General features: G+C 40.4%; 2 protein-coding genes across 2 annotated transcripts; one reads left to right on the forward strand and one right to left on the reverse strand.

Annotated features, from left to right (window-relative positions):
- The first annotated feature begins 288 nt into the window (after positions 1-288).
- Positions 289-4,498, forward strand: LOC110500056 (WASH complex subunit 3). The gene is made up of 6 exons (XM_036957345.1): positions 289-497; positions 724-888; positions 1,042-1,182; positions 2,540-2,647; positions 2,733-2,797; positions 2,963-4,498. Exons 1-6 carry the CDS (start codon positions 447-449, stop codon positions 3,057-3,059), a joined length of 627 nt encoding a protein of 208 aa, XP_036813240.1. The 5' UTR covers positions 289-446; the 3' UTR covers positions 3,060-4,498.
- Positions 4,499-4,627: 129 nt separating this feature from the next.
- LOC110500055 (DNA damage-regulated autophagy modulator protein 1) lies at positions 4,628-10,170 on the reverse strand. The gene is made up of 7 exons (XM_021577179.2): positions 9,659-10,170; positions 8,854-8,921; positions 7,924-8,066; positions 7,342-7,519; positions 7,191-7,249; positions 6,953-7,045; positions 4,628-6,851 (listed from the first exon to the last, which is right to left on the reverse strand). Exons 1-7 carry the CDS (start codon positions 9,787-9,789, stop codon positions 6,807-6,809), a joined length of 717 nt encoding a protein of 238 aa, XP_021432854.1. The 5' UTR covers positions 9,790-10,170; the 3' UTR covers positions 4,628-6,806.
- Positions 10,171-12,223: the final 2,053 nt, after the last annotated feature.

The raw sequence follows: 12,223 nt of genomic DNA on the forward strand, positions 1-12,223 counted from the left end.
TTTGTGTTGACGGCTTTATCCATTAACTCATCATCTCTGCAAACCATATTACGGTAACTAAGTCATCCTTGCCTGGATCAACATAATTGGGGCTTGTTTTGAGACGCTGCACATTTATTAACCATTATACTGTACTCCCTCCTTGTGGTGCATTGAACACACTACATTTGTGGCAATGAACTGTTAACTCTCCAGTTCAGGTGATGGAGGTATGCACCTTCAACCTTGGGTTCATTTTGATTTCCAATAAAGAAGAAGAAAAACTAAGCACCTCATTGGCTGATATACCCGGAAGAGCAGAATAATAATGACGTCCGTTTTGGATAACTGTGAAGTCACATGAAGCGTATTACAATTCCATCTCTCTTTTGCAGATTGTCAGTAAAATATTACTATTAAACAAAGTAATCGCGAGTTAACCGATAGTTTGCCAAAACGATAAAAACATGGACGAGGACGGTTTACCGATTGTGGGATCGGGAATAGATCTGACCAAGGTGAGTGTTTTCCGTAGCCGAAGATATCTTGGTGGCTACTGTAGCTAAATTAGCCTTGACAGCTTTAGCTTGTTTTGTTAACAAGCTGAATGACTCCCAGCCAAATAATGTAATCAAGTAAATGTTGTATCTAATGAGTATGTGTAGTAAATGTGTTTGAACTCCCCATCTCTGTAAGTAAATAAACATTGCAGTTTTTCCATGATACTGAATGATATGGTCACAGGTCCCAGCCATACAACAGAGGAGAGTCGTTGCCTATCTCAACCAGTTCATTGTGCACACTGTTCGGTTCCTCAATCGTTTTTCGACAGTTTGCGAAGAGAAACTTGCATGCATATCTCTTCGGATACAGCAGATTGAAACTACCCTCAGCATTTTGGAAGCAAAGGTATGTAACCCAGCTCCTGTATGTGTTTTGTATACAATACGATGGGACTTTACTATGTCTTTGTTGTATTACTTTGTTGTTGTATTATGTGCTTTGCTGCTCTGGGCATACCAATATGATAATGTCAGTACGTGCTGATTTTGTTCTATGTAGCTATCCTCTATTCCTGGTTTGGAGGATGTCAGGGTGGAGGGTGTTGGTCAGCGGCCAGCTATGGAGGTCAACGGTCCAGTCCTGGTCCCAAGTCAACCAGAGACCCCTATAGCTGTGGCTGTGCCATTGCAACCTCCTGAGGTACCCCCCTCCACACACACACGTACATTGCCTTCAGAAAGTATTCATACATCTTGACTTATTTCACATTTTGTGTTACAGCTTGAATTCCAAATGGATTTAATAAAATACAAATTCTCATGCACCTACACACAATACTCCATAATGACAAAGTGAAAACATGTTTTTGGAAATGTTTGATAATTTATTGGAAATTTAATACAGAAATATCTCATTTATGTAAATATTCTCCCCCTTTTGCTATGACACTCCAAATTGAGCTCCGGTGCAGCCAATCCTTGAGATGGAAGTAACTTGATTGGAGTCCACCTGTGGCCAATTGAATTGTTTGGACATGATTTAGAAAGAAACACACCTGTCTATGTAAGGGCCAACATTTGACAGTGCATGTCAGAGCAGGAACTGTACCATGAAGTCCATAGATCTCCAAGATATAATTGTGATGAGTCATATATCTGGGGAAGGGGATGAAACTGTTTCTAGAGTGTTGAAAGTTTTCAACAGTACAGTGGTCTCCATAATTGGGAAATTTAAAAAATATGGAACTACCAAGACTCTGCCTAGAGCTGGTCGTCCGACCAAACGGGCAAGGAGGACCTTGGCCAGGGAGGTCACAAGAACCAAATGACAACGCTGATAGAACTACATAGTTCCTTGGTTGAGATGGGAGAACTTGTCAGAAGGACAAGTCTCTACAGCACTTCACCAATCTGGCCGGACAGAAGCCACTCCTGAGAAAAAGGCACATGACAGCACACCTTGAGTTTGCAAAAAGGCACCTGAAAGACTGCAGTCATAAGATTAAAGATTATGTGATCTGAGACAAAAATGTAACTCTTTGGCCTAAATGCAAAGCGCTATGTCTGGAGTGAACCAGGCACAGCTCATCACCTGTCTAACACCATCCCTACTGTGAAGCATGGTGGACGACCTGCAAACGGCCTTAGACTGGGGCAACGATTTACGTTCCAACAGGTCAATGACCCTAAGCATACAGTCCAAGTACTTGAGTGGCCCAGCCAAAGACGAGACTTGAATACCATTACATCTGTGGAAAGACGTGAAGATTGCGGTTCACCGCCACTCCCCATCTAACTTAACAGAACTTGAGAAAATCTGGAAGGGAGAATGGGAGAAAATGGAACGGCATCAAACACCTGGAAACCATGTTTGATGTATTTGATACCATTCCACTGATTTCGCTCCAGCCGTTACCACGAGCCTGTCCTCCCCAGTTAAGGTGGCCACCAACCTCCTGGGATTTCAACATATCCATGTTGATGGAACAATAACTTAAAGACTTAGTATATTTGTGCATGATGGAAATACTGAATTGCCTTATTGACTCTCCTTGTAGGCCTCTCCAAACATACCAGACCCAAGAGCAGCGGAGGCAGCAGGAGGATGTAGGATGACTGTGGCCAAGGACCCACGCTATGCCAGATATCTCAAGATGGTGCAAGTGGTGGGTCTCTCTACATTTTCACATTTCTACAGAATATGACATCTGTTCAATGAAATCCGTAATTTAGAAAACTATTCAAAAACAGGGTGTTCCAGTTATGGCGATAAAGAATAAAATGGTCCAGGAAGGTTTGGATCCCAACCTGCTTGAGTGAGTGTGCTTACATTACGTCTTAGTAATATCTGTATTCTCATACCTCGTAATCCAATACGTTTTGATTTATACCCCACATCTGAATCTTTCTGATGTCATAAAATGGTGGTCCTACATGTATTCGAAGTAACAATGGCGATTCCTACATGTTTCTGTTTGCAGCACACCCGATGCACCTGTGCCTGATGCCGTCAAAAAGAACACACTAGATCAAGATGATGACGGTGACGATGGCAGTGAGTCATCTTTCAGCGATTGATCTGCTGTCTTAGCCATGAAGCTGCCTATAGGGAACTTCCTTCCCTGTCACCTGTGGCCCAGGCCTTTTCCACTGTGCTGCTGCAGGGGCACAGAAGGACTAGATGCCAGTGTGTGCTTGACAGGCAGAACTACAGTGCTACCAGACAAAGTCCCACTTCTGTGGATGATCTCCAGGGATGCATGGGACTTACAAAAGCAGGCAGATTAAGTATCTGAAATGCATTGTAGATTGAGTGAATGTAAACGAGACAGTTGATAATGTCTGTATCCAGGTCAGCCGCTGATCGTGTGGATGTTATATTTTTGTTTCCATTTCTTCTCCTGAAACATTTGATTGGTCATGGACAGGGTGTTTCTTTATGTCGTTTAGCAGTAAAACAGATGGAATGACAACAATGGAAAGTATCAACCAGATAATCGATTAGTAATTGATCATTATTTTCTTTAGACTGCACTGGGCCAACATGCCTCTGCCCCTTTGTCAATATCATGTGAACATTCCAATGCCTGAAAGAGATTGTGGGGCAGCAGGTAGCCTAGCGGTTGAGAGAGTTGGGTCAGTAAGCGGAATGTTGCTGGTTGGAGTCCCCGAGTCGATTAGGTGAAAAATAGTTTTGCCTTTGAGCAAGGCACTTATTGCCCCTGTAAGTCGCTCTGGATAAGTGTCTGCTAAAAGACAAAAATGTAATTGTGCTTTAGTCACATTTGTTTTATTTTGACAGTGATGTCTGCATGTTACACTTGTGAGAGGGTGATATGTTGTATCTCATGTCCATAATAATTTTTGTGAGAACATTTGATGGGTACTATTTTACACTACAACTGCTGTATGAAGGATGTCCTACAGAAATGTTGAGGACTGTTCTCTGGCCGATTCGTCACTTTTAATTGAGACATTAAGCTGTGAACTGTAACTGTTCACTCCAGGAACAATGTGAAGAACAAATTAAGGAAATTGCACTTTTGGAGAAATATATCATGGAAAAAAAACACCACTAGTTGTGAGCAATGTGTCAATTGCAATGGTAGCGTGTAGACTAAATTAACAGTAATACCTAATGGGAATTCACCTCAATCTTCTAAAATGATGCATCTCAATCCCAGATTTAACCATGTGTGACTAACCATGTTAGCAAGCCTTTCAGGCCCTTGAGTCCCACTATTGTGAAGGCATTATGCCTTGGCCTTTAAGTCCAATAGTTTTATACTACATCCCTTTTTATCCAAATGCTCAGAGATCCAAATCATCTTCACATTGTTTGTAGTCGTCTCTGGACAGAACACTGCAGTGATGGGAGTTTTTCAATTGATTATGAAAGAGGGTAGATGGAGCGGTGTTAGACTGGAAAGCACTTTGTTCACAAGCGCAAGACAAGCAGCATTGATATCTGCGTGTTTACGCCGTTTAGCCTGAAAAATAAAGAACACATTTTGCCTCAAGATATGTGGACATCATTTTATTCAAACACTATTTGGGTTTTGTGTTTGGAACATAGAAGTACTTCACACATACAGTAGCCCTGTATGTATTTTGAGTTACTTTATTACAAAGGTATACCATAGATATGCCTCAATACCGTTAATTTTTCTTGAGCAAAATACCCATTCTAATATAAAACATTGGAGTCGGTAAGTGTACATACAGCCTCTTTCCATAAACTTGTGATGGGTGAAATTAAGTTTCTATATCTTGTGATTTTCTTGCGCAATACTGACCTTTGTACCACCTGGCTGATGAACAATGGGTTACATATTTCCTTAACCCAATAAATTCTCGAATTGCTGGTCACAGGATATGTTTTGTTTTGTGGTTAACTGTTAAGACTGAGGTTATGTTGCAATGACATCCTCCGGAAGTTGTCATTACTGTGTAGGTCTATGGAAGGGGGTGAGAACCGTGAACCTCCTAGGTTTTGCTGTTGAGGCTACTGTAGACGTTTGCAAAATAGTCTCAATTATGTGGTGACGTGATTATATTGAGTAGTTTTCACTCAAAATTCTAACTTTTTTAAATGGTCCTCCCCTTCCTCCGAGGAGGAGGCTCCACTGCTACACATGTATGTAATCTAGCCTATACCAGGGACGCAACATTGCTTTTCGAAGTGGAGGGGGACATAATATATATTGTGGTGTACAGCAGGTCAGCCACCAGGGGGATACTCATGTGACAGACGGTGGGGCAAAAAGGACATTTCAGAATGTGGGGGGATACATGTGATACAGTGAAGGTTGCACCACTGGCCTACACTATAGTCGTGATGATTATGTATGTAGCAGTGCCAGTAGCCTATGTGCCGGTCTGCATTTTTACATTAAATTCATCGATTTCACAAATAGCCTACCGCAAACATTGTCTAATTGAAGTATACCATACAAAGTTACATGTGCATTAATAGGTTATATAGCAAAAGGCGGATACTAACTGATGTGAATGAATGTAGGCTATAGCTATATTATTGAGTTCCTATAGTACATAAAATGCTAACCAGAGAGTTCGATGACCTTTTCAAATATAAATAATTCCCAATCTGATACGGATACAGTCAAGTGTCTTCCTCCGTTAATTAAAGACTGTAGCGTGGGCTCGAGTCTGGAATCATGACAAACTTCTTTTAAATAACTGCCATAGAGCCATCTGTAGGATGATAAGGAGAGTGCAATCATGAATTATTAATTATTATTATTAATCTTCCTTTTCAAGCTGTTGGCTGTAGGCTATGTCCATTCTCAACACGCTAACCCAATAAATGTAATGCTACATTTCAAAGGCGGACAAGAACTTGAGTGAGATTTTTTGCCCTTGCCACAAATCTACACAGAGAGCAATTTGACCAGTCAGTCAAACACTTGTGATGTAGTTTCTTTGATTATCAGTAAGTGCTGTTGTACTTGTGTTAAGGACACTTCCATGAACAAGTGTTGGAACACGTCCAACTACATCAACGATTTGAATTGGCTGATAGGGAATGTCCTACAGGAAACTATCACAGCCACCTGGTGAGGTTAGCATAGTGCAAAATGTGCAAACTTACTGTATGTAATGGGAACAGGTAATATGTAGACTTTGATCACTTGCCACTATGTCAAAGAGATTCATTGGCTGATGCTTAAACTCAACCTTGAACTGAAACTTTTTCTAACGTTCACAAGTATGGCCTGTAGTGTTTATGCAGTTTAGCCTGAAAAATAAATAACACATTTTGGCTAAAGATATGTGGCCGCCTTATTCAAACACTGTGTTTGTAACATAGAAATACGTCAGACATACAGTAGCCCTGTATGTATTCTGAGTTACTTTATTACAAAGGTATACCATAGATAACCTCTTTCTCATGGTATTGAGGCATTTCTTGAGCAAAATACCTAACTAGAAAAATATGTACATAGTAGTATCAAACGATTAACATTGGAGTAGGTAAGAGTACATACAGCCTCTATCCATAAACTGGTGATGGGTGAAATTAAGTTTCTATATCAACTTGATCTTGTGATTTTCTTGCGCAATACTGACCTATGTACCACCAGAGGATGAACAATGGGTTAACGCTTTCGTTAGCCCAGGATGTCACAGGATGTGTTTGTTTTGTGGATAACCGCTAAGACTGAGGCTATGTTGCAATGGATACAGTATAAAAAAATAAATCATACCATTCAGATAATCTCATATACATTTGCTTTATAAAAGTAGAAAAAATACATTTGATTTTGTAAATATTCAGATTAAAAGGTTCAAATCAATGCTTCATCAGGAATAGTCCACAAACTGTGTTCTCAGCTTCAGAGTAAACTTCTGTAAGAAACAGGACAAAGAGAAATAAAAACACTCAAACAAAGGAGAAGAAAAGGAGAATCATTCCCACCACAATGACAGAGCGGTAACTGAAAACTCACTTTAAAGTCGTGGATGTAGGTGAAGAAGAAGAAGATGAAGCTGAAGGCCACGATCCACTCACTCACAGCACTCACCAGATGGAACACATAGTCCTGTAATGACAGGGAGAATCAGATAGAGACTGATATTGTCACATATAGATTCTCTGGCCTATGAAGCCTATATGGATCCAGAATATCGTCCATCTTTGTTGTTTATGTGAGTGGTGTTCTTGGTAAAGATGTGCTCATACTGTACCTCGTCTTTTGTTTTTCTATGCAGTGTGGTTTGTGTCACGAAGACAGCACAGACAACAGCTGGATGGAAAATGAAGGAGATATTTTCTTTGATAAAACAATGATCATTCATGATTAAAATCGATCAGGGTTACTATTGTTTTCAAGGATACTGGGGAAAACTGCCAGGAAGGCGATGGTTGCAATTCCTGTGCGCACACGACACAAGGCCAAGGAACACCCATAGGGGAAGGCCTTATAGGATATGATGGACTGGAGGATGGTGTACAGAACACCAGAAACGAAGAAGAGTATTGCACCTGCATCATGAACTGCCGTAATCGTTGTCTCCTGGGGAAAAATAACACGCCAGAGAGATCATGTATATAATATCACACTGTCACTTAATGGTAACCCCCCCCCCCCCATCTTCTCACGAAAGGGGTGACAACCCACTGGGCAAAAACTGGTTTAATCAATGTTGTTTACATATAATTTTAAATAATGAAATTCAATGTGATGATATTGAATAAACATGGAAAACTGATTGGATTTCACCCAACTTTTATCTTAAATCCAATTACATCCTACTGGGCACACACTGGTTGAATCAAAGTTGAATAGGCAAATTGAATGGACTTCTGTGCCCAATGGGATGGTGACATTTTTTGTTGAATTCAAGTCAGTTGACAACTCAGCCAAATGTGAATCAAAATTAGTTGTTGAACTGACGTTTGTGCACCGTGGCAACCCACCTGGAAAGTAGCGACAAAACACATCCCCAAACAAGAAAGCATTCCAATCCAGAAAGCAGCCTGGTTCAGTATTGGGGGCACAGCACCTGCTGTCTCATTGAGCTTCTCCACAAACTTGTACCTGGCATACATGGTGGCCATACCTGTAGAGGAATTGTCATGGCACATGGAGTGAACGTTTTTATTAGCACTTTTCACATTTAGACAGTATAAGCTCACAGTAGGCTATTGTAGGTATATGTAAAAACCTGCTGCAATATGTATTTATTTGCACCTTAAAAAATAGGTAAAAAAGAAAGACAAACATAGTGAAGTGAAACCTAATAATAGAATATCATACCATTTATCCCCATCTGACCATGCATTTCTGCTTTCATTTTCTAAAAAATGGGAAGTGTGAATAAAGCTCTTGGCATTGTCTCTGACCTGGAAAAACCCATTGGAGTTTCTCACAGGGATTGTTCACCCAAATGACAAAATAACACATTGGTTTCCTTACCTTGTAAGCAGTCTATGGACAAGGTATGACAGCAAATCATGCTTTGGTTTAGTTCCTCTAGCACCGTTTGTTTCCACATGCTAATGTTTTAGCATTTGTGGCACAAATCCCATTTAAATCATGGGACCAATATTAGTATTTTTCCGGTGTCATGTCCAAATCATCCAGAAGTATCTAAAACTAAGTGTGAAGCTCAACAAATTCACTTATAGATGATTTGAACATGATACATGAAAAAATGCTAATATCGTCCCCTGACATTAGCATGTGGAAACAGTGCCAAGGAAACTAAACCAAAGCATGGATTGCTGTCATACATGGTTCATAGACTGTTTCCAGGGTAAGGAAACCAAATATGTAATTTGGGTGAACTATCCCGATACACTAAAACAAAAAGCCCTTTCGTGGTTTTAGTGTATTTCTGTGCTCACCTGCAAATGCAGTGATGACCGTCATCAAGCCAAAGACACAGCTCTCTGGGGGTTCAGCCCCAGTGTCACTAAAGAAAGAATAGTTCAAGTTTAATGTGTGTATTAATGCCATGTCTGGAAGTCCTTTTAAATAATTTGGATTTAATTTAAACAATACATTATATAAAAAAATCATTATACATATTGAATTATAACTGAACAGAAAGTGATATCATTTGTTATTAAATTAAATCAAAAAATGTAATCAAAGCAAAATCATACCATTGGCATAATATATTAACCAAATAGACAATTGCATTTCAATTGTGAAACCATACCATTTGATGACAAACAAATAATTATGTTATATCTACAGAAAATATTACTGAATAGAGGGCTTTGATCGTTTGAATAGAGCGCTAATTAGTAAAACCATTATTCATTATCTATGCCTAGTAATGTTTAGTTTGCATATGTGTTAAATGTCTATCTGCTCAATAAACAAAGCTGTTTAAATGTCAAGTGAGGACACACACCGGACATTAAGGGGTTCACAGGCCCCCACGCTGTAGACTACACAGCTGTGAACTGGGAACCAGCCAAATACATCATTCAACTTGTGGTGGGGAAAACGAAACTGATTTATTTTTGTTGCCAAAATGCGATATGATTTCCGTTAATATCGCCGGTTTTGATGAGTGGAAATAAAGAAACATAATTTCCAATACCCCCACTGATTTAAATAATAATAAGTAAACGCTATTATTACGGCAAGTTCGTGGAAAATAAAAATGCTCAGGCTGCTGATAAATATTAATAATCTTACCTTATATAGGGGAAGATAACATCCACATCATGCTCGAACAATGCAATTAGGTAGGAAACAATAAACGTGCTTGATGACCAGATGACCAAAAAAGTTGGTAAAAAGCATGTTCCCTCCAAGAACCAAAACATTTTGTCAGCAATAAGGAAAAGTTACCACGCAGACAGACCGACCTTTGTGCAAGTTATAAAGAATAAATACGATGCAGAATACTGACAGGTAAAATCCCTCTGTCAATATTTTAGATTTAGAATTTGTCTAATCGGCCACCTAAAAAGTGACATCTCTTACTGTAAACTATACTGTAAACTGGTATTTTGCAATCACGTGGTCTAGACAGTATTGCACTTCAGTCAAATTGAGTGTGGGCTGACGTCGGTACCTCTTCCGATCATTTCCGCATGTAACAGAAAATAAGACGCACAGCTTTACATAAAATGGCTACACACACACGAACACCATTTTTTTTGTCCTCCTCTTCTGAACCAAAATGTCTTTCTTTCTTTCTTTCTTTCTTTCTTTCTTTCTTTCTTTCTTTCTTTCTTTCTTTCTTTCTTTCTTTCTTTCTTTCTTTCTTTCAACTTCATTGTTCATTATTCATTATAACCTGAGTGGGTAGGCCTGCAGAGAGATGCATCCATTCTACACTGAGTATACAACACATTAAGGACACCTGCTCTTTCCATAACAGACTGACCAGGTGAATCCAGGTGAAAGCTATGATCCCTTACTGATGTCACTTGTTAAATCCACTCCAATCAGTGTATATGAAGGGGAGGAGACAGGTTAAAGAAAGATGTTTTAGCATTCAGACAATTGATGCATCAATTGTGTTTGGGTGCCATTCAGAGGGTGAATGGGCAAGACAAAAGATTGTGCTTTTGAGCTGGGTATAGTAGTAGGTGCCAGGCACACCGGTTTGAGTCAAGAACTGCAACGCTGCTGGGTGTTTCACGCTCAACAGTGTTCTGTGTGTATCAAGAATGGTCCACCACCCAAAGGACATCCAGCCAACTTGACACAACTGTGGGAAGCAATCGAGTCAAAATGGCCCAGCAGCACTCTGCAGAATGCTTTCATCACCTTGTCAAATCAAATCAAATTGTATTGGTTGCATACACATATTTAGCAGATGTTATTATGGGTGTAGCAAAATGCTTGTGTTCCTTGCTCCAACAGTGCAGTAACATCTAACTATACACAACAATACACACACATCTACAAGTAAAAGATTGGAATTAAGAAATATATAAATATTTGGATGAGCAATATCGGAGTCCGGAGTATAGACATTATGGACAGCATGTGGAGAGAATATGTAGTATATCTGAAGAATATGTCGATAGAATAGTACATGTACAGCACTAGTTGAATATGATGGCATTGACTAGAATACAGAATATACAGTACATATGAAATGTGTAAAACAGTATGTAAACATTATTAAAGTGAGCAGTATTCCACGTCTATGTACATAGAGCAGCAACCTCTAAGGTGTAGGGCTGAGTAACTGGGTGGTGGCCTGCTAGTGACAGTGACTAAGTTCAGGGCAGGGTACTGGGTGGAGGCCGGCTCGTGATGGCTATTTAACAGTCTGATGGCCTTGAGATAGAAGCTGTTTTTCATTCTCTCTGTCCCAGCTTTGATGCACCTGTACTGAACTCGCTGGATGATAGCGGGGCGAACAGGCCGTGGCTCGGGTGGCTGAGGTCCTTGATGGTCTTCTTGGCCTTCCTGTTACACCGGGTGCTGTAGATGTCCTGAAGGTCAGGCAGTGTACTCCCGGTGATGCGTTGGGCTGACCGCACCACCCTCTGGAGAGCCCTGTGGTTGCGGGCGGTGCAGATTGTCAGTGATGTGTACCCCGAGGAACTTGAAGCTTTTCACCTTCTCCAATGCGGTCCCATCGATGTGGATGGGGGCGTCCTCCTTTTGCTGTCTGCTGAAGTCCATGATCAGCTCCTTTGTGTTGTTGATGTTGTAGAAGCTAAGCAGGGTTGGTCCTGGATGGGATACCATATGCTGCATGAAGTGGTGTTGGAGGACCAGTAGGATACACTCTTTCCTTTGTCTAAAAAAATATCCCAATGCCCCAGGTCAGTGATTGGTGACATTGCCCTGTGTAGGGTGCCGTCTTTCGGGTTGGGACGTTAAACGGGTGTCCTGACTCTCGGTGGTTGCTAAATTCCCCTCTTTAGCCCTCGTACCATCATCGCCACTTAATCATCGCAGCTTTCAATTGGCTCATTCATCCCCACTCCTCTCCCCTGTTACTATACCCCAGGTTGTTGCTGTGAATGAGAATGTGTTCTCAGTCAACTTAACTGATAAAATAAACAACAATAAATAAAAGAGTTCATGCCCTGATTAATTTAGGATGTTTTGAGGGCAAACGGGGGAATAAACTCAATATTAGGAAGGTGTTCCTAATGTTTGGTATATTCAGTGTATTTCTGTGCATAGGACACACCACGCAAAATGTATAGCACAACTCCTCCTAGTCGATAGAGGGCGTTATAGAGTTTTTTTAAAAGCAGCACCCGGAACATTTGAGTCAAGGCGCAT

The sequence above is a fragment of the Oncorhynchus mykiss genome, chromosome 21, assembly GCF_013265735.2.
Source record: "Oncorhynchus mykiss isolate Arlee chromosome 21, USDA_OmykA_1.1, whole genome shotgun sequence".
NCBI classification, from domain to species: Eukaryota; Metazoa; Chordata; class Actinopteri; order Salmoniformes; family Salmonidae; genus Oncorhynchus; species Oncorhynchus mykiss.